The 23403-nt window shown below is 37.0% G+C and overlaps 1 protein-coding gene across 4 annotated transcripts; it reads left to right on the top strand.

Annotated features, from left to right (window-relative positions):
* Positions 1-428: 428 nt before the first annotated feature.
* Positions 429-23064, top strand: COPS2 (COP9 signalosome subunit 2). 4 transcript variants are annotated; one of them, XM_048052327.2, is made up of 13 exons: positions 429-759; positions 10150-10263; positions 11306-11383; positions 11974-12099; positions 13460-13549; positions 13665-13742; positions 14631-14805; positions 15710-15888; positions 16046-16098; positions 18382-18479; positions 20390-20472; positions 21468-21526; positions 22309-23064. In XM_048052327.2, exons 1-13 carry the CDS (start codon positions 652-654, stop codon positions 22451-22453), a joined length of 1386 nt encoding a protein of 461 aa, XP_047908284.1. In that variant the 5' UTR covers positions 429-651; the 3' UTR covers positions 22454-23064. The 4 variants fall into 4 exon arrangements, with proteins under 4 accessions (XP_047908284.1, XP_047908283.1, XP_047908286.1 ...); XM_048052326.2 differs by having other exon boundaries at positions 13439-13549; XM_048052329.2 differs by lacking the exon at positions 429-759 and adding an exon at positions 1099-1255.
* Positions 23065-23403: the final 339 nt, after the last annotated feature.

The raw sequence follows: 23403 nt of genomic DNA, 5'->3' as shown, positions 1-23403 counted from the left end.
CTGGCCCAAGGCGGTCCGCAGGTGGCTGAAAAGCTGTTGCAACGCGTGCAGAAGGCGATCTTTTACTTCGTTCCTGTCGGAATTTAGCTGGCAACAAAGATCAAAAACAGCCCCCAGCGCGGTGCGGGGTGTTGAGGCCAGAGCTGCCCTCGGCACGGTGCACTGAGGCAGCGCGGTCATGCAATGGCAGGGCAATCAGCAGTGCTTCCCCCCGGCATTATTTTTCTCCTTTGGGTTTTCTGGCATGTGGGTTTGCTGCTTTCCCTCAAACAAGTAGCTTCACAGATCCCATTATCCCTCACGATTAATGGCAGCAGTGACTTTGAGGAGCTGGAGCTTTTCCAATGTGTTTACAAGCCCAGCTCATTGTTGTCCATTTTGCTGTTCAAGGCTGCTAATAATCACCTCAGGAAGTTTTAAATGCCTGGACTAAGAAAAATATAGTAATATTCCATTCTATGATTAATGCCTTTCTGAAGCAATTTCCCAGGGGCAGAATTGAAATAGAAGTAGCCACAGGAGAGGAAAAAAATGATCAAAAACTGTAACATAAAACGACCCGCAGAAAAGAATGGAGACAATAAATATTGCAAACTTGTCTAGGAGCTTGCAGGATCCACCAGCCTCGCAGTGTGGGAGGGCAACGCTTGCATGTCCAGCCTTTTTCCCCTCATTCACCTGAAGGCAGCAGCAATTACTTTGTTAAAGTCTTTAGAAAGCCAGCGACTCTGCACCTTGCGGGGCCCCTGCTTTTCACAGGTAAAAACCCTGTTAGGGCGGGTGGTTGGGTGATATTTGGATATGGTAATGGTAGCGCAAGGAAAGTGCTCAGAGGCACTGAACACGGCAGGACGACGTGCTAAGGCCTGTAGGGCTGCGGCAGCACAGCGGCCGGACTTTTCAAATTCCCCATCAGGGACACAAAGCGGCATGGCTCCCAGACCCGCTGTGCGGTACGGGTAGGAGGCGGCGCCGCAGGGGGGGGGCCGCGTTTGCTAAGGGCCGATCGCTGGGGGGGGGGGGCGGACGGGGACAGGAACCCGGCGGCGGTGCAGCGCCGATCGGGCTCCGGGCTCCCCGCGCGCGGGCGGCGGCGGGTTCCGGGGCCGCGCGCTTCCGTGCCGCGCGGTGTTGTGGGAGAAGGGGCCGGCCCCGGCGTCTCCTCCCTGAGCCGGCCCCCGCCGCCCATCCTGCGGCCAAGATGTCTGACATGGAGGATGATTTCATGTGCGACGACGAGGAGGACTACGACCTGGTAGGGCGCGGGGCTCCGCGGCGGCCTGCGGGGGGCGCGGCGCCGGCCACGTGGTGCCGCAGCCCTGGGCCGGGCCCCCCCGGGCCGCCGGGCGCCCTCCTCCGCCCCACGGCTGCCGGGGGCGGGCGCTGCGCTCGGAGCAGGCCCCGCCGGGCTCCCGCCGCCCCTCCCCAGACGAACGGGCCGGTTTCGGGCCCGGCCAGCTGCGGCCCCTGCTCGCTGCCCGCGGGGCACGGAGCTGCCAGCCCCCTGCGGGCCGCGGCGGCGAACGGAGGGAAAGTGCGGGGAGGGGAGCGGGGAGTGAGGGGACACGGCCCAGCAGCCCGGTCCTCGTGCTCAACTGCTGGGGCTTCGGGTGTTAGCGAGGTTTTTGCTCTTGTGGTACCTGCGTTGCAGGGTTCGGGGTTCCTGTGGCGTGTCTAGGTGTGTTTTCACATCAGGTTTTGCTCTGAGCTCTTGCAGGTAAAAATAAAGTGTAAGTGCTGCTTGCAATTAGCAGCAGACAGAGCAATTTGTCCAGGAAAATTGGAGAACATAATGAGATTGGATGTAACAAGTCTCTTTTTAATTATTAAAGCTAATTACGTTTTACAATTAGCAAAGCGATTTCAAGATGGGTTAATAAACGAAATAGTTGTCATCTGAAACAAAAAATCTTTGCTGTGCTCTCTGATCAGTTATAATCCCGTTGCCATAATCATATATTGGGGCTTGAGATTCTGTTGTTTTTGTTTTTCCGAACTTTGCATAAGTTCTTAGAACTGACACATTTCTTAAAACACTCCATATAGTTGAGGATTAAGAGTCTATTTCATCTTTTTCAGTTGAGCTTGTACTCACAGTGCTGCACTCTCACTGAAAACCCCAGCTGCTTGCTTATGGAAGGCTTGTCTTGTGATGAATTATTTGATGACCATTGTTACTTACAAGTTAACTTAAAAGACTTATTTGCTTTCATTTGAAATAGATTCTGGTCAGTTTTTTATTATGAACTGCCCAGAACGACTGGATGACACTGAACACAGAAAGAAAAGGAAAAAGTGGTTTTGTTTTTGAGTTTCAAGTTCAGATGAGAGTGCTTGGCTGAGAGGCGTTGTCATGTACCCGTGTCAGTATTCCAAAATCAGTCTTCACTTAACGCTCCCAATGATCTTCCACTTAACTCCCTGAATGAATCCACAGATTTTTATAAACGAGCTCCCTGAAGGAAATACCCTGAGACCATTAAACATATTTTGTGTCAGTTTATTCCAACGTCAATTTCCATCCATTTTTATTAACACTTAAATCCATGTACTGGTATAAAATACCATGGTTATTTTTCCATGTGATACAATCAAAGTAATACTAAACAGCAGAATTCATGTTGAATACGCATAATGTGAGAACTGGATGTGTAGAGAAATCATTGGAATTACATTTTTCAATATTTAAATGCATCTGTCACAAATAAATTTGAATAAGTCAGTGCAACTCTGTGCTCAAAATACATTCAGTCAACTTTCACCAAGAATAATTGCTGGTGTGATGCTTTTTCTTCTTCCTGTGTTAAGTGTTTACTCCATTATTGGAAAAACCTTCCTGAAACTTCTTGCTTAGGGCACTTTTCTGCCCATGACTGCAGCTAGCTCTCATGGAACATTTTTATTGTCATTTATTGCCCCTAGGCCAGACCTTCCCAAATTTAAAAATACTTCTTGTTAGGAGCATGTTCATTTCTTTTCAGTATGTAACTTCCAGGTAAAACATTAAAGAATACTTACACTGCATCATTAAATAAAACAGGTTTTTTTTTGTTTAGTTTGATTTATAACAAATGAAGGAAAAAAACAATTTAAGAATAAAGATAGCTGAACTAGTTTCTACATTCTTGCAATGACAAACCATGATTGTATGATGTTTTCAGATGTTCTTGAGACTGTAATTGCAGTGTTCAACAAAATTGTTTTGGAAAATAGTTAAATAAACCTCTTCCTAAGACAGGGCCCGATTTCTTCCTTTCATGTAGATATAAATCTAATTAAATTAACAGAAGACTATAAGGGGGTGGTTGGTTCTCAAGTTCAGCGTAAAAGCAGCTGCAGAAGGATGTGGAACGAAAAACTGAGTACAAGACAATACTCAGACAAGTACAGAACTGAAAACAAAGAGCATACCTGAGCTTTGGTGAATGTTTTGTAACAAATAGGAAGAGTGGCAGAAATTGCAGAACGCACTAATGGATTCAGAAATAGATAGCTATTTTGTCAAAATACAGTACATTCAGGTGTCCTAGGGTAACTGCTAGCGTAAAAATAGTGGGGAAAAAAAAGTTTTTGTCAGTTTTTACTTAAGGTGGTTATGGCTGTGCCTCTTTAAATGTGCTTTTGACCTTCCCATTGAGTACACCCAGTCAGTTATGTTTCCTTTAGTATGCAAATGTTTTGCATTTGAACTGAAACTCAGCTGATGTTCTGAAGGCCCAGCTCTTTCCCAGCTTCATCATCTTGGATTTTTGTATAACTGGAGGAGTTACTACACTGCCAGACAACTGAAGACTGCCTGTTACACAGACCATAGTTTACTGCTTCAGCCTAGTTGTTCACTGGGATAAAAGGCAAGGTTTTTCATGTAAATGGATGACCTTAGCCACTCATACAGAAGTTAACTTTATCTGTTGGAGATCTTTCTATCAACAACAAAAAATCATTTATTTTTATGGGTGGATGAGCCTACCTCAGAAGTTGCTAATAATATATACTGACAGCTTTGATTATAACACGGATTATTGCACTTTATGCCTTAGTAAACAGAATAATGTTTACTGGTCATTATGAAAGCCGCTGAATTTTAATTTCCAGTTTGATGCTGTTAGGTACCTCCTGATTTCAGCCCAGGTTCTTTTTATTGTTTCAGCTTGAGGGTGGAGAGGGAAAGACCATTGTAACTACCATTTTTGTTTTCAGCCTCAGACAGAGAACTGTGTTTAGAATTGTCTTTGAGACTAAACTCAGCCTTTCTCGAGAAATTGATTCTTGCAGTCAAAATGTTAGCACATTGGCAGTTATTGTAATCCCTTGACTTAATTTTTTTGTTTTAGATACATAAGGAATTTGTCTGTGGCGTTCTTAATGAGACATCTTATTATGCTCATTATTATTATGCTTATTATTCAACTTCAAAATTAATCTGGGGGAAGGTAGCCAAATCTGTTTGCTGAACAACTTGTCTGTTATGTAGTTGTATTATTTCATTGACTTCAGGAGAAGAGCTTTGTACAATTCGTGTGAAGAGCCATCAGTTTTCACTCCGGTGAGATCGCCACAGGTTCATGAGGATCAGCATGGCTCAAATACGGGCAACATGCTTTCAGATTACTGAGGGATTCCCTTTTCATGCTGTATCTATATTAAGAAGTATGTGGTCATGCTTTTTATTTCAGGCTATCAGAAAGGCAGAATTGGTTCACTGTTTCTTTCCAACCCTGAGAAACATACTCCATTTCAGAAAGAATTTCTGTATGCTCTCAGACTTGATAAGCAGTCTCATCAGTAAAGAAGGAAATTTTCCTACTTTACATTGATGCATTTATAATAGATACAGTTGAAATTTCATGCAGATAGTTACCTCTTCCAGGTCTTTACGTTTCAGTATTGCTGTTATTTTTGTTACGTATGTGTAAATATATATTGCAAGCAAGATAGTGATAAGGTGGCAAAACCAAGCATTCATAACTAGGGAAATACCAAATCAGGCAGCTCCAGTTTATGCTCTTCTATTTCTTTGTTATATTTAATTACATTAGTATGTGACTGAAAAAACATTCAGTGTGCTTTACAAAGGACATGGGATACACTGTTCTCTGAATTCATTACCATTTCATATTTAATATGGATTCAATGTGTGTGTCCTGGTACTTTCTTTTATGCAGTTCTCTTTGGACTCGTCCACAAACACAGAATTAATAAAGTCAGGGCTTATTTTCCTCATTACCATAATGTCTCAAAAGGAAGTATCGAGGCAAAAAGCATGAGAATAATTAGTACATTCTTTCCAACTGAACATTGATAGGTTTGATGTAAGTTTTGATTATTATTACTGTAATTATTTTAGAGAAAGTATTTATCGCTCTGTTCAGAACAGAGCTCCCTAGGATCTGATATGCAGTTCGGTGTTAAAATGAAGTAAATTAGATGTCAGTTACCCCGACATGGACTCTTAGGATGCCCAGAACTATAGGAGAGCTGTAAGATAGCGGTGGGAAGAAAAGGCACTTTTTTCTGATACAGTTTACATGTCGTAATACCATTTTTTTTTCTTTCTGCAGTCTTCTGTCTCATTTCTCTGCATCTTCCAACTTCTGCTTGAGACAACACAAAGGCAGAATACTGCCTTTCTGTGGAACTGCAGTGGCCCCACTGCGAATCTCTGGCTTCACAGCCTAATTATTCCTGGTGTCAGTAACGGGCTGTTACGAGCCCTGATGTGAGCCAGCAGGCACTAGATGGCTTGCAGAGGTAGCAAGTAGGAGCAGAAGAATACTGAGGTTCGGAACGTGGAAACGAAAACCAGGACTACCAACATGTGGCTGAGTAGTTGCAGGCTTGTTACACAAATCACTGTTGTTTTTACCCTCATGGTTTGTCTCGGAGTTTTGTCCTCCTTACTTTTTTTGCACTGCGGTGTGGTTGCTTTCTTTTTATTCATCTGCCTGGATGCCAGTGGTAAATGCACACAGAAACTGTTCTTTGCTTTCTGGCCTGGGGCTTGCAGCTCGTGTGTTTGGTTGGTCACCATTGGGGACAGTGCCCATGATCTGTGTGAAAATAGTGCATGTTCATTTTAGATGAAATGTTCACAAAATTTAGCTGGCAAGCTAATAGATTAATGTATTGAGCAGTTGTTTTCAGAGTTTTTTCAGTTGGCCTCATTTTGGCATTTTTGTGTTTGGGGGAAAAAAAAAAAACAACAACAAACCAAACCCACATCACTAGTGCTCTTGCAAAATATCAGGTCCTTGCTCCAAATCCTAGAGTTAGACCTCCTAAATGCAATGGTTATGAAACAAAGTTAGTTGAAGTAAAATCAAATTTTTACCAGACTTGTTCTCAGAAACAATTGAACTTCACAAAAAAGAATGCTTTGAGTCATCCCAATGGTTGAAATTTGGTAAAATTACCAGCAATTGAAAATGACGATAATAAGGGCTTTGTTGTTAACAATACTTAGAGGATTAATTTCTACAGAAATAGAGCTCTTTGTATTGTGTCTTTTGTGAGGAGCATATCCTCTGCATAGCTACTTTCCCTTTTTATTGAAAAAAGGTTTGCAAAGTAGTTCGCTTGCTGAACAATATATAGAAAGCAAAAGTTCAGGTTATCGCTCCACATGTAATATAGAATTCAGGGAAGTACTGTAGGCAGGAGAGGAGGATTAACAGCTAGTCAAAGGTGGTTTTCACAACATACTGCTTTCTTTGCTTTTAACTTTATCAGGTTAGTGTGCCACTCTGTTCTGCTGGAATGCCACAATCTGCTGTTAAATGTGGCTGATGGAGTGTTAAGAGTTGCCGAGTTGACGTTCCTCTGCCTGTGAGGAGAGGTGCCGTGCTTCAAGAGCTTTATGCAATTTCTCAAGCCATTGGCGAAGGCTCCTGCTATGGTTTGCTGAAGCCATGGCTGGTTTTCTAACCTCCCTGGCCGCTTGCTCCTCTGCCAGCACTCGCCAGCCTCAGCGTTGTGTCCCTGTGTTGGTGGGCCTGTTCTCTTAACCCAGCAGGGCGAGCCATCGCCCAAGACTCGTACAGCTAAGATGCTGTGCAGGTGCTTTTCTGTCTGTAAGTTATAATTAAGAGTATTCTTGGCTGTGCAGAATGTTAGATCTAGATGATATAGTTGAGATTTTTAGAATTATGTCTAGCTACTCAACATAGAGTCTTGTGCACTTCTGTTTTGGTACTGCATTTGCTGGGGAAACAAACTTTCTAGGTGCAAGATGTTGATTTGGGAAAGTTGTTCGGGCAGGAGGCAGGGAAGTCAACAGTAATGAAGAGGAAAGGTTAGGTGTACAGGATCTGAATTTATTGTTTAAAAAACTTTTCTGTTTTCAGTACTTTCAAAAGTGGAACTTTTCACTGTTTTCAGTTTTCAGTAGTTGAAGGAAATGCATCTTTTTCTTAGTTCGAACTTTGAGGAGACAGCTTCACACTTTTCTTTCTTCTTTCCCCTTGTTCTTGGCAAAAGCTGAATGCCCCTACATTCATTCCATACTGCACTAAGCCATCTCTGCATCAAAAGAAGACAGAGTAGAGTGCTGGTCCTTCTGAACTGTTCAGCACTGGCATAATTCATATGGTTACCTCTGAGCCCTCCCCAAGGGTACAGTGAAGTTAATTGTAAAATACCTGGTGAGTCTCTGGATGTAGCATTATTTTTTCACTCAGTTGAATGAATGTTTTTTGTTGAAGAAAAAGAAAATCCCTCAATCTTGGCATTTGGCTTTTTTTTTTTTCCAGCAGTAATAAAAAAACTAGTATTGCAAAATTGGAAAAGATAGATAGGGTTGCCACTACGGAGTTGTAGGTGCCCCAGACAGACATTAAAATGGTGATTTAATCAGCAGCCTAGTACCTATAAAAGCTAAACCTTCCCAAATACATCACCTGTCTAGGCATACATAACTCATGCCATGGGTTGCCTTCCCAGATAGATGCATCCTGCTTCTAGGTAAACCACATTCAGGAGCAAGCATTGCTTCCAGCAGGAACTCCAGTATGAATTCTCTTTTAAATTGCAAATGATTCCAGTCCAGGGTCTCTGACCTCTGTTTTTAGGAACGTGTCATTAAGAAAAGCATGTTTCCAAAGATAGGAAAGGCCTATCTCCCTTAAGCTTTGAGTCACTATCAACATCCTAAATTGATGTGAGGCAAATAGGCATCAACTGAAGGAAAAACGGAGCTATGAGGGTATAAAACGCTTCCTTTGATGCATTTCAAAGTGATTCCATTAGGAAAAAATAATCTATAAACTTACACTTATTCTTTATTATGTATTAATATTAGTATGAAAATAGCTTTATGGAATATTTAAGTAGCATTAAGAAAAATGATCTGAAAAAGGGCTTCCTGCAGGAGTCCACATCCAGAATCACTGCCAGAGCCAAGATGAAAATTAGATGTTTCTGGCTTCAGCCTCACAGAACCCATTGCTTCCTAAAAGGAATTAATTTAGTTTGCCTACCTTTTATCTTTAAAAATAGATACTTCTGCCAAAAATACTCTAAACTTGAACAATGCAGAATAAACAAGGCATCGACTGACCTCACGTACCTTAAATGCGAGGTTGCTTAAGCTTTGGCAGCAGCTGCCTTCCTGAGGTGCCCTGTACACTTCCAGCTGTCGACAGGCTGTACGTGTTGCATTGCTCCATCAGTGCTGGATCAATAGGGAAAATAAGCAAACTACAAGGAAAGTCTCCCCGGTGAAATAAGATAGTTGCTTGCTGTTTTCTTTGGAGTTTTCCATATTAAGTATGGGAATGCAGAAAACAGGCTTGTGGCCCTCCCTATGCTTTCCAGACTGTTGATGTTTGCGAGTACAAATAAACGCGTACGTGAGCACCTTGTCCGCATGTAACGAGTGGAAACGTGAGCAATGTGTTCTGAAGGTTGGATCAATAGCTCAAGGACCATGTTTATTAAAATTTGGGCCAACCGTGAGTTTCCAGAATTAATTTTTCCATTAGAATTTCAGAAGACTAAAGAGTTAATTTAAAACTTCTCTTCGGCCATGGCTTTGAAGAAGGAGTTGGCAATATATGGGTGAATGAAAGAACAGGTGTGTGTAGATGAAGAAGTACAGGAAAAGAAGAAATGGCAACTTAAAGAAGGGCACCTGAATATTGTTTCTGTTGTTAGAAGGGAAAGGTACTCCGACAGTAACTTTGGAGGTTTAAGCAGATTCTGTTAAACAGATCATCTCCTAATAGCTGAGCACTCTGTTGACAGAAGTTGGCTTGAAAATGCAGCGTTTTGAAATATTTTCGATTCATCTAAGCCTCAGAATTATTACTTGAGATTTGACTTTGTTAGCAGTCCGTAATTTACACACAGCAATAGTCCTTCAGCATAAAAAGATAAAATAATTGCTTGTTGGCTTGGGTTTTTTCATCAGAAAAGCCCCAGGGTGCTAAAAAAAAAAAAAAAAAGGAACGGTAGAAATAAGTTCTTCAATTTATTCAGTGGTGGTGTACATGAGGGGCAATTGATTAAACTGTTGCTTAATGCCTACTGGCCCCGCTGGAAGTATCATTAGCATTTTTCCCAGTCAGTTTCTGCTGCTCAGCAAAGAAACAGCTGGTGTTACTGTTCCTATTTTCTCAGATGAGTATGGATCTTTAGGATGTAAAAAGGCAGATGAGAGATTCGTGGAGGCCTGTTATACCCTCTGTTGCTGAATCATTACTTGTTTGGCAGCTCAGCCAGCATCTTCACTGTGGGTAGCAAAGGTCACGTAACAGAGCACCTTTTAGGAGACTAGTGGCCTTCGTGTTTGCTTCCTCCGTACAGAAATGGCATATACTATTAGGCATCTGGCCTTAAACAGCAAAATTGGCTGAATTTTAATAATACAGACTGTACTTGTCAGAAAGGCAAAGTCAGTTCATTAGTTCAGAAACAAATATGTTGACAGGCAAGTGGTGGTGGATGGCGAGGCAGACCTGGTGACGGAGGAGAGAGAATCATCTCAGGAGTATGTACCTGATACCTGCTTTGAAACCCAAGATTTTAGTATACAGGCCTTCCGTATCATACATCCTACTACAGTTTACCTATTTTCAGTGAAATATTAGATGTTCCAAACCTTATTTTTTTCCTGTTTTATAATGTTTGTTTTTTTCCCATTTTTTTATGTAGGAATATTCTGAAGACAGTAATTCTGAACCAAATGTGGATCTGGAAAATCAATACTACAATTCCAAAGCTTTGAAGGAAGATGATCCAAAAGCGGCACTAAGCAGTTTTCAGAAGGTTTTTTTCTTTATATTATCTCTTATTTTTATATTGATTCTGTAGACTGCAAGTATATTCCATACATATTTTAAAATATTTGCTTATGATTTGAGATATTTTCTCTAATTGTAAGAGTAATGTTTATATTTTAACTTGCTAATGTGCTAAGTTTATCACTGGACTACTTGGATTCCTAGCTGACTGCCTTTCAGGATCATGCTTAGGGAGTATAAATAGGACAATAGGCTAGTCCTATTTTTTACAGAACTGAGTTTTTAATCTTCAGAATTTACTAAGTTAATTAGTCCTAAGTGTGTTTTCATGTGTCAACTATAGAAACTAGATCAATTTGTGTTTTAAAATGAAGTGGCATTTTCCTCAGTGTTTTACACAGTGTTTGGGTTGCTATCTGAATTCAAAACTTTAAATGTGTAAATACTGAATGACTGTTTCTTTCCTTCACGTCAGTATTAAATTTTTAACGTGCAAACACCGTCACCAGAAAGCAATACGTTAGCTTGGAAAAAGGGAAAAGTAGAATTTTTCCTTGGAAAAGTAGAATTTTTCCTTGGAAAGGAAAAAGTAGAATTCTGCATCTTTTGGCTTATTTATAGTGTGTAACAGTATTTATATACATGATTTCAAAACCAAAAAAACTTACAGAACTTGACTTGTCTATGGTATTATTAAAGACTGCAGCCTAGGAGTCTTCCTGATGTGTAAAGAAAGTATAGCAATTCAGAAGCGTGCATTCTTTGAATAGTTTAGTTGGGGAGTTGTTTGAGTCAATTTTGGGGAGTGTTAAAACTTTTTTGTCCATATATTTTCATGGAATGGTGCTAAAGTTTATTGTTTGATGTTAGATAACAAAAAAAAAAATCTATTAATAACAATTCACCATCCCTACATCACCTAAGGTATGAAAAATAATAAGATACCTACCTCTCTCTAACTTCCTCAGTAATATCAGTGGAGAGTGGAACTGAAGAACATGGCAGAGTAAAACATTTCTTTTTATGAAAGATTTATAAAGATTGTTTAAAAAATTCTTCTATTTCAGGTTTTGGAGCTCGAAGGTGAAAAAGGAGAATGGGGATTCAAAGCTCTGAAACAGATGATCAAAATAAACTTTAAATTGGTAAGAATTTCAGCTGTCACTTGAGAAGAAATGGTTTAAATACAGATTTGATCCAGAGGTCTTAAATTATTGTTCAAATTTATGGCTATGACAACTAAATCTGCCAGAACTTGTCATTCACATACTTTAATAGCTACTACAGGCATGGCAGAGAGATTATGTGGTGGTTGCAAGTCCGATGCAAAATAGCTGCTGTAGTCAGCTGAGACTCTTGAGTATCTGACACTCAGCCCTTGCTATCCTCAGGTATCACACCATTGCAAACTCGAACATTTCTATATGTGTGTACTTCACCAGAACAAATAAGTGCAAAGTATTTTTATGCTACGTATGTGACCATTCCAAAAGGTTGTGTAGCCATTTCTATTTTCCTAATCATGATAAATATTTTAAATATCTATTCTATGGAGTCTTGCTTAAGTTATTCCTGATTCTGCTGCTTATGGATGAAGTGCTGTTGTAAAAGTTCCTCGCAGCAACCATTACTGCCTAGCCTTTCTGTTATGCTTTGATTTCTGTGTGTGTTGCAAGATGTAACTCAGTTTTTAATCATTAAGACAAAAATATAACAATTTTGGTTTTCTTTATAGACTAACTTTCCTGAAATGATGAACAGATATAAACAGCTATTGACCTACATACGGAGTGCAGTTACAAGGAATTACTCTGAAAAATCCATCAATTCTATTCTTGATTATATCTCTACTTCCAAGCAGGTTAGATCATCAGTTCTTCCATTTGGTGGTTTTCCTTTTTACGTTCTTAATTGTGGACTTATTTGTATATACGGTAGTCATGTTTGTTTGTTTTTTGACCTTATTAGAGAGTGTTCACAATATTAATTTTTCATCGTATTTTAGACTGTATTTCCCACATCTAATGGTTTCTATGAATATACATAACTTTTCAAAAATTCATATTTTTGTTCAAGCAGGTTGAATTATTTTTTGGCAGTTTTTATCTGGAATTTTGATGCTAATAAGTAAAGTAAATAACTTTTCAGCATAGTAGCTACACACTAAGTGTCTTTTCAAATATAACTTGCAATTAAAAGATGCTTTATTTTGGGGGGAAAAAACCTGAAAAATTTTGCAGTAAGGTGTTGGTGTTAAATATCATTTCCCTTTGAGCGTGCTGTTCAAGCTAGGTACATGTTTATAGAGAGACAGTCCAGCTCCTTTAATGGTGTGTACAGATTTACAGAAAACTCACCTAAATTACTACTTTGAAGTAGTACCTGCATATAGAAGATCATTGGTCTTCAGGGATGAATCCTCTGTCATTATCCCAGTCCTTCCCGTCCTGCCACTTACAAGAAAGGGAAGTTTAATAGATGAAGGATGGTTTACTTTTAAGGTCTAAAGGATTGACTTGGGCTGTACGTTGTTGGTGGAGTTTTTGGTCGGAATGCACTTGGAGCCAGACCTGGAGGGACAATCGGGAAGTGTGAACTTCAATTCAAATTCATTCATAGCTGCAGATGTGCTATTCCAAAAAAGAATAATGGCCAGAAACAATACTACTGAATTCTCTGTAGGACCTTTGTTAAAGGTCGCATTCAGCAGTTAGATTTCCGTTTTGGATACTGTATTTTTGTATTTTTAAGCAAAGAAATAGTTTGATGTGCTGGAGAGCTTTCTTTCACATGGTGTTGGTAGCATAGAAAGGAGAAAGCATCTTTGTCTATTTCTCTTTATAAATTTATTTTCTATATGATATGTAAATTACTATTTATTTTTTTTTAAGTAGCAGCAATGCCCATTAATGTTTGTCTTTTGTTACACAATGTAAGACTTTATTATGTAAGACTGGCTTCTGTAAGGTAGCTTTCATTTTGAACTAGCATGAAGGATGATTGCAGATCTTAAAATGTGAATGCTTTTTAATATCTTATTTTATATAAGAAAAGGAAATTTTCTTAGTGTTGTTACTTGTGCTCTTTTTACAATTCAGTAAAATGCAGATACCTTTCTTGTTTTGAAGTTCAAGCATGCACATTTAGTTTGTTCAGATTGACATTATTAACAGGTACAAATTTGCTGTTTACAATTATAGAATTCTGATTTTTTATGTCAGATGGATTTGCTTCAGGAATTTTATGAAACAACACTTGAAGCTCTGAAAGATGCTAAGAACGATAGATTGTGGTTTAAGACAAATACAAAGGTAAAACATAACTCATTTTTTGCTTTGCTTTGTGACACTTTCAGCTAAATTTAATAAATGATAATTATGAAATCTTAGTAGATCTTAGTACTTGATTTTTTTTTTTTTATTACAGCTTGGCAAATTATATTTAGAACGAGAAGAATATGGAAAGTTACAAAAGATTTTGCGCCAGCTGCATCAGTCATGCCAGGTACCTTTATAGTCTAATCACTGTAGCTTTGTAAACAGCATTGATTTTGTTACATCAGTTGTTGGCCTTTGAGGCATGTTGTTAAGCTTTTTTAGTACAGAGGAAAAAAATGTTATATTTGCTTTATTTTTCTGTTTGATAACATGAATGAAAAGTGATTTGAAAAATGCATTATTCCTTACTTAAGGATGATTTTAAAAAATAATTCGCAACTATTGATTAAGTTTCATCTTGGCCATGTACAGGAAGGAGAAGCACATACAAATAATCTAAAATTATAGATGTTTAGTTGAAAATATAGCAAAGATTCCAAACGAGCATTACTGCAAACTGAAGCTACAGTTATTATTTTCCATGTTGGAAGGGAAAAAAATAGTTGTGCAGCCTGCTGTGCCTGTTTGTGTCCCCTTTTCTTCCTCCAGCATGGAAAATGGGTTACAAATATCTGGGAATTGTTTCTGTCATAGGCAGTAGAAGAGTTGTATGTATCTCATATATATACTATATATAATATATATATATATATGTTTGTCTGTATCAGTCATCATGTTTGTATACTGAGAGAGTGTGGGTTTTTTTGTGTTTTGTTTGTTTTAAGGAGAGTGGAAAAGAATAAAGAACAAAGTTCTCAAAGTTGTTTTAAGGCAAACAATTAAACAAAAATACTGACTTTATTAAAGAAAGGGCTTGAGAATTTGGCATACTGCAAGTGGCTTGAGTATTATGTTTTGTGTTTTATATTTATATCAAAATTTCAAGTTTTTAGGCAAATCCTTATTTTTGACAGGAAATTAGTGAGAGTATTTGGTAATGAGTTTTCTGTCAGTGTAAAACTGAAATCACTGTTCTCTTAAAATTTCACAGTATTTATTACTTAATCTATCCTAGACTGATGATGGGGAAGATGATCTAAAAAAAGGTACTCAACTATTGGAAATCTATGCTTTGGAAATTCAAATGTATACAGCACAGAAGAATAACAAAAAACTTAAAGCACTATATGAACAGTCATTGCACATCAAGTCAGCCATTCCTCATCCGCTGATCATGGGAGTTATCAGAGGCAAGTTAATCTTGAATCTTTCATTTAATTTGTTGTAGATAAGCTTAATGAAAATCTGATAATTAATGTTTTTTCAGTTTCAACTACAAAGACAAAGGATCTTGTAGGTTCATAGGCAGACAAACCCTATGGGAATAAGGGACTACAAATGCTGAGACTATGGGCTCATTGTTTAATGCTTACCTTCTGTAGGACTTCCAGCTTTGCTGCTCTGGTGCCTAAGTACCAGATGCACTGCTCAGCCAGACAGAACAGTTGACTACATATAGTGCAGGAGAGAAGCAACAGAGAACATGGGGAAGAGCTGAGCTGTTTGACTCCGTGGCAGGCACCAAAGGATAAATGCACAAGGCTTGACAGGGCTGTTAAGTGGAAGGGACTGCTATTTCTGTAGTTCCCTTTTGTAAATTTGTGTGCCATCATCTTACTCTGGTATAGGTACTTGCATAAACAATCTAGCAGTAGTGGGTGCTTCAAAAATAAAAGGAAATGAAGAGCGTTTCTCAATTTTTATGTATAGTTTTGTTTAATATGTTGGGAAAATTCCATAAATATAGGAAGTACGTTGCCTTTAAAATCAAGATAGATTCCATTACTTATTTTTTTACAGTATTTTAACATAAGGTTAAAATAATTATTGGCTGTGAGGATTAGTGTTCTTTTACATTTATGGTGTGGGTTGGGCTTTATTTTTTTTCTTCTTTGGAAAAGGTTTGTTGAAATGGCAATGCTGTATGTGAAGGCCCTAGTGCTTTTTTTTTCTAGAAATTTTAGAGAATGAAAAGACTCCCCAAAATATTTCAGTAATCTATTTAGAAATAGCGTGGAACTTTTTAGTACAATTATTGTAGTCTGCAACAAGCACGCAGTGTTCTTTTTCTCTTCATCTGTGTTTTCTTTTCAGAATGTGGAGGCAAAATGCACTTAAGAGAAGGAGAGTTTGAAAAGGCACATACTGATTTTTTTGAAGCATTCAAGAATTATGATGAATCAGGGAGCCCCAGAAGAACCACTTGCTTAAAATATTTGGTCTTAGCAAACATGCTGATGAAATCTGGAATAAATCCGTTTGATTCTCAGGAGGTACTTTTAGAGATATGATTAAGTCAATTAGACATATTGTCTTATTTTTGCCTTTTTTTTTTGTCTTTGTTGAATTGATAGGGATGTTACCCTAAAGATGACAGCAGAAAAAATATTTTAAATCTGAACATTGTATCTTGCTTTCTGTTCTTTGTAGGCTAAACCATACAAAAATGATCCAGAGATTCTAGCAATGACGAATTTAGTAAGGTAAGATTTTTAGGGGGGGGGAGGGGGGGGCGAGGCTGAGGATGGGGATGGGGGAACCGTAGTGTCCAAAGCAGGAATGGAATATTTTTAGAGGTGGTTTTCTCTGCACAATAAACACTTTTTTCTTTTTTTATATATAAATATGGGGCAAATATTTGTGGATTGGTTGTTTTTCTTGAGAAACTTTTATTTACCATGACATATCCAAGTATCTATACTGTACCAGAAACGTGCTGTTATCCTCTACTATGATGAGTTTCTTGTGCAATCACAAAACTCATTTTTTTCCTTCAAGATAGTTGTGTTATGTAGTACTGCAACTGCACTTTCAGGTTTGGCTGATTAGACATGAGAAACTGAAGTGATTGATAGCTCATACTAAAGACAATAGAATAATTGAATGCACGGATATTTCGCGATTACTAAAGGGGGTTCATAATTGAGGAATACGAAGTGAATTTCTCAGGTGTTCTCCAGCATCCTTCAAATACACATAAATATCAAAAGAATGTTTCATTACCTCTTTGAGGCAACTGTGAAGTGAGGACTTTTAGGGTATTAAGATCATCAGACGAAATAAAATGAACTGAGACAGTCTTTCTATATCGTGCTACGAAGCTAACCTGTTCCATCCACTTTACCCTGCCTTTGCTTTATCAAGTAAAAAAGAAAAAAAAAAGCATAGGAAAACTTCCTACCTTTTTATTGTGTAAGAAGTAACATGTGCTTGCATTTTGAAATACATGGTCAATCTCATGTTGGAACGAACCTTGCTGTGATACTGCTATGGTGCTGCACCATTGTATGTGTACAAATGGTTTCTGAAAGTTCATTCATTATTGACATAATAAACTGCCAAATCGTTTACTCATCATTAAGGGAATATTTCCAGTAATTCCACTTCAGACTTGTCTATTTCACTTTCATAGTTTCCTGTGAATTTGAGGCATAAGGAACTCCAGATGGCCTTACCCAATCTGATTTTATTCATATTCCTAATTTATAACTTTTATCTTGACATTTGAGTATAACTGCTTCTTTAAAGTTAATAATGCAATTAAAGTGGTGTGGAGAAGAAATATGCAGAAGATAAAATAAATTCCAAATATTACAATTATGTTTTTCATTCTTCTTATATTCTACATTGGGAACTTGAATGTGTTACGTATGCTATAAAAGAGACTTCTGGAATAAACAATAATATATACTTAACTGAGATTCTATTTAATTGTGAAGTACAGTTAATGGTTTCATGTGATAGAATCCCGTACACTCATATGACTACGTTTATAAATTCCTCAAGTTCTGCCTTAAATTTAACTGGTCTTTTTCTTTCCCCTTTTACTGATAATCAGGGATTACTTTTATTTTTTGGCAAATTTGTACAATTGAAAATATACAGGGACCATAAAAGCAAAATAGACGTTGTTTTTAAAGTGTTTTATCTTAGTATTAAGCAGAAACTGAAAACATGTATTGACCAGTATGTCTTTGAGGTTAAATACTGTTAGCCAGTAGCTTAGTATAACTAAGCCTGGAAGTTTGATTGGTGAATAGATAGTCCCTGTTACAGCTGACAGTTCCTCTAAGAAAAGTTAATAGATGGGAATTTTAAGACCATTATATTTCAAGAAAAAGGCCTTGTTTCAGTGGTTACAGCTCTTACCATTAAATGATGTCATGGTACCACTATTGAACAGTTATGATGTCTAAATCTACCTTTGTTTACTCACCTTTTCTCAGATAACAACTGAGCAATTAAACTAAAAATACACTATAAATAAAAATAGTAATAGGCCAAAATTACCGATGGTTAATCCTGGAAGTCAGGCATTTCTTCCATCTTCCAGTATTTTCAGAATTCAGATTAAGACATTCTAGAAAGAACAACACCTCCCCTGAAATTTTTTTACCTCTTATTTTTTACATAAAATAGGGCTTCATGAAGCCAAAATACAAGGAATTATACTGTCCAAAACTGGCTGGGCTTAGGATTTTTATAAGATTATATTTTTTAGTACAAAGATTTGGAAAACAGAGCACACTTGCAGAAGAACTAAATATTCTTACTATAGTTTTGTAAATGTTACCAAAAATTAGAACTGGAGAAAGGTCATTTGTGTGGCATCTCAACTTGAAATAGCTTTTCTTTACACAGATTCTGAATATAATTATCACCAACACTAAATAACTTAATATAGATTTTTAGAAGATGCAGAATGAAGCCTTATGAGTCTGGTTTTAATTTTAAAGACAATAATTCAGTCTCCCATTTTTCTGAAGTGCCTATCAGAATAACGACATCGCTGAATTTGAGAAGATTCTGAAAACAAATCACAGCAACATCATGGATGATCCCTTCATAAGGGAGCACATTGAAGGTATTTTTGCAGGCTATTTTAATCCTTTTTTCACTGCTTGGTAAGATTTTTTTTATGGTTTATTTTCTCTTTGGCAGAATGAGAATTCTTTGTGATTCTACTTGCAGACAATTACTGCTTACATCCATGCTGCTTATGGACAATTCCTTTACTGTTTCCAGTTTCAAGTTGGTCATGGCCAACAGGCATACAGAGGAATGTTAAGAATTGCAGGAATAATGAATAAACTTCTAGCAAGAGAGGGTGTTCTAAGATAATATCTACAGTGGTTTTAGGCACTGAATATTTTGAGGTGTGTCCACCCCTACTGATAAAGAATTAAGTAACAGCAACCCTTAGTTGTAAAGGTTGTGTCAGTCTCAACAGTTAGATGTTCACTAGTTTATAAGGGAAATTTTCTGCTTCAGATGAAAGATATAACATGTAGACAATGTAATGAAAGTTGGATTAATAAATGTGTAGCAACAAAATATGTAACAATACATTCTAACGTATATGTACATAATTCTAATGTATATGTTGAAAACAGTGGTTGGATTTATAATACCTATACTTAATAAAACGGGAACACACTAAAACATGCCCATCCATTTCATTGCCATGACAAAATAAAATTATCCCCAGCACTTAGATAAGTGCTAAGTATCTTACACTAGTATCTTGAGAATGTAAAAGTCTCTCTACTTGAATGCAGCGTTCATTTTTCAAGTAACTACTGTTTTCATCAAGAGTAGGACTTACTGTGGGATTGCCAGATCAGTTAGCTGGATAGCTACACGAAAAGAAAAGAGTTAAATCCAGAGACCTGGTTTTCTTACGCTTCTTGTTTGTAAAAGAGAACACGGCAAACAGCAGGGGAAACTAAATATAATCCCTCTACTGCTGTTACATGTCGACTGCTGGTAAGCTTCAAAGTCTTGTAGGGAAACTCAGTAAGATTAGAGAGATGGATTCTTAAAGAAGGGAGTATAACAGAACTGGAAAGCAAGAAAAGGAGGACAGTCAAATTAAAGGGCGAGGGAACTTGAATTTCACCCCTTCTATAACAATGATCTGCAGGGAAAAAAAAAAAAGACGCTCATCTTTTTCAGTCTGTAGTGATACATAGTGCATGTTTATGTTTGTAATGCTTCCATACCTTGTGTTGTTGTTTAATCTCTTTGGTTTTATTGAGATGCGTAATCTGGTCTTCAGTATTATTTTTCATTATATAAACAATACTTGTGTAACCGGTTAGGTAAAAATGGAACTAGCTTTTTTTATTACCTAAAAAATTAGCTAAAAAATGGATCTAGCTTTTTTTCTATTAATTTACAACGGTAATTCATGCTTTCATTTTATACAAAATTTCTTTAATGTAAAAAATTACTAAAACAATAGCTGCAGTATCATACCTAACCAAAATCAGTCACTTTATGAAGGCTCTGTTTTTATCATTCTTCTTCTGTTCCTCATCGTAATTATGCCATTAGACTCTGACCTTTATCTTACAATATTAATATTTCTCATGAAGTTAAACGCACGCAGGCTTAAATTTCAGAGCTTTAAGAATACCTCTTTTTACTTTAGTACAGTGCAAGCATTACAGCCATAAATTAGAGGGGCAAACGTACTATGTAGTAACCTTCATGACTTAGGCAATTAATTTGAATCATTAAAGTTTTTACTAGGGAATATATTGCTCCCTGGTTGAACAATTTTCAGCTTTATCCATCGTCAGAGTTGTGTATTGCCATACTGTCCCTGAAGGAAAGAGGATCTCTATTTTGCTGTGCTTCTCCACCTCACTAAATTTGAAAGTACCTATGACCTAAAAAGGTCTTAGAATTTAGGATATATTTCTATAAGGAGTTGTATTGCACCCTTACAAATGCCATTGTTTTTACAGTTTTGTTTTTCTTTTCTTACAGAGCTTTTGCGAAACATCAGAACACAAGTGCTTATAAAATTAATTAAGCCTTACACAAGAATACATATTCCTTTTATTTCTAAGGTATGTGTTAGTGGAGCCTTACATTTGCTTAAGTAAATGATTAATTATGAATAAAAGTTCTTAAATACAGTGGTTCCAGAAATAGAACATCTAAAATATAATCTAAACTGTAACATTGTACTGATGCACTCCTGGCAGCTTTGCAGTGTGCAAATGTAAATTTCAGGCATCTTCCAAATGCTTTTTTATAATAATGCACTATGATATATTTCTAAAATACTCAATTACCATATTCTACTTGGTGTAGAAAAGTACTTTTCTGAAGGAAAGTATAAAAAGTGAAAATTGCATAATTATGAAAATTAATTCTACTGATACAAAAATCCAAATTTTAATCTTTTGTTCAAAAGATATTTTCAGATGTCTGTATTTTAAGGCTATAAGACTAGAACTACTGATTTCATTCTCTAATCTGGAAGGAACAAAAGCAATAAATGACAATAGATTACGTTTCTATCTCCTGTGAGACTGATTTTTCTCAGACTTTGTCTGATTTTTCTTGCAAAAATTCACAGCATTCCAAAATATTTCATAAAATATGAAAGAAACCTAATAGTTATGTTTAACTTGTAATAGCATAATATCCTGTCAGAACTTTTTCATTTCCAGAATTTACTTGAGCAGAAGATCCATTTAGCCCTGTAAATAGTTTTGAGCACAGGCTAATTCTTTTCCGATGGTTATTGCCTTATTTCATCTTGCGGTGTGTTTTTGTTTTGTTTGTTTTAAATACAGTCAGCAAAGAACTGTTTTCTGGAGCTTCCAAAAATGTTGCTTTAGCCTCTTCAGCCTTATTTGAGAGGTTACTTTCTCTTGATCATTGGCCATATATACTTTGAGTGGAGTTCTTTTGCTTGACGGATCATTGTTGAATTAATACTTTCAAACATTAATAAACATAAGTCAAACCAAATTCTACATAAGAAAATAAAGACTGGAAGGATTTAATGTTGCAAACCAGAATACCAACACAATGAGATTTCTTTTTCTTTTAGGAGTTAAACATAGATGTAGCTGATGTGGAAAGCTTGCTTGTGCAGTGCATATTGGATAAGTATGTACTTTCTTCTTGTTTACTGATCTTTGGTTACTTTAAAATAATTAAAGAATATTATAAACAACAAAATATTACTGTGCTTTATGACAATACTGTTTGACTCTAAAACCAAAAAGTAATGATGCTGACTATTATTTGCTTGGCTTACAAGCAATAAAGTATATTTGTAAGATGTGAGCCAAGAGAATTAATTATGTACAGAGATTGAGTAGCATGCTTTTTACTTTAATTTTAAATTACACAAGAAATTACTTGGATTGTAATGAGATTATGAAAATGATATATTATTAGTAAATGCTGCTTACACCCATGTATATTTTCAAGTATACTTTCAAGCTGACAATTTTTTTTAGTAGTCTGTTTTCCCTAACTGGAAAAGCTCAACTACAATTTGTAAAATCTTTTTTTGGAGGGTAGCTTGTTACATCTACTAGGTAAATACGATCCATATGTGGGTTCGTATTTTAATTTCTTTTTACATACATCTCCATAATTTGTGATTCCTTGTCATTGAAGAAAAGTTTACCTCATATTGCATCAGACTTTGTATGTGGGTCATGGCTAGGCAAGTAAGATACACATTGCTCAATGAATTAGTTAAATTGGTTTCTAAACGTGATGACAACTATAAAAGGCGTTACTACACGGGATAGTTGAATTCTGAAATGGACACTGCATCTCCCTCTTATGTAAGACCTCTTATTTTACCTCTTGATTATTGTTTGCTCCTATTTTCATGTGCATTAATGATTTATAGTTATTTATTTATTTCCTTCTAGCACTATACATGGCCGAATTGATCAAGTCAACCAGCTCCTAGAACTGGATCATCAGAAGAGAGGTGGTGCACGGTATACTGCGTTAGATAAATGGACCAACCAACTAAATTCTCTCAACCAGGCTGTAGTCAGCAAGCTGGCCTAACAGAAAACAAGCTTTCACAAACGTACTTAAGGCAACAGTGCAGTGATGTAAACCTTAAAAGAACTGGGAATGGCAAAACTACTGTCGGTTGGTGTGCCCTGAAATTATTGGAGTTATGGCAGAAGTGCTTTTTTGATCAGCTGGTTTGTGTTTTGCTGCTGCATTTATCCCAAGAAAAAAACAGCTTTAATCTCCAGAAGAAAACCAAAATGCCACGGGATTTGTGCTGTATTGACATCTTGCCCTAAACACACAACATCCTAGTAATTTGTCAAAGGGCAATTAATGACCAGAGAGAAGATTTTTGTCATGATTTTAAAAACACTGACATGTTACTGTTGGTTAAATTTAAACATGTTTTACCTGCAGAAATTCTCTCACAGAAATAACCTGCAATAACTTGAAATGCATACCCTTTTGAACACTTCCTTTTCTCATGTATAAATTGAAATGTTTGCTGCATTTTGCAAAATGTCAATTCTCCAAAAATGTGTCCGTTTTTTTCTGTACCTGCAGTGTAGTAAAGGTTTAGAAGAAACCCCATAATTATAGTGGCATACTGTCACTTAGGTTTCAAGCAGCAAAATAAACAGTGCAGTTCAGAAATTGTACAGTTTGTTTCTTGATGTGGTTTCATTATACTTGATTTTTACTTTGTTTAATTGTTAAAAGAAGATAGGGGTTACTTCATTCTCACCTCAGATATGAAGGACAATATGGAGATTTTAAGTCTAAACCTTGGTATGCGTGCCGTTTTTTTTTTTTTTCCTTGAAGTAGTTAAATATAAATACTAAAAAGTTCAAAAGCTGACATTTAGCAGTCTGGCTAACATTTTTATCTTGCAAGATGCTGAACTATTTGTCCTGTCTGGTTGATGTTAGTGGACAGTTGGCATTTCTCACGAATATGCTCATTTTTGATTCTGGTACTCTAAGAATACAGGGTTTTC

Source organism: Anser cygnoides, chromosome 11 (assembly GCF_040182565.1).
Source record: "Anser cygnoides isolate HZ-2024a breed goose chromosome 11, Taihu_goose_T2T_genome, whole genome shotgun sequence".
In the NCBI taxonomy this organism is placed as follows: domain Eukaryota; kingdom Metazoa; phylum Chordata; class Aves; order Anseriformes; family Anatidae; genus Anser; species Anser cygnoides.
Note: the sequence above shows the minus strand (reverse complement) of the source record. Positions and strands in the feature narration are given on the sequence as shown.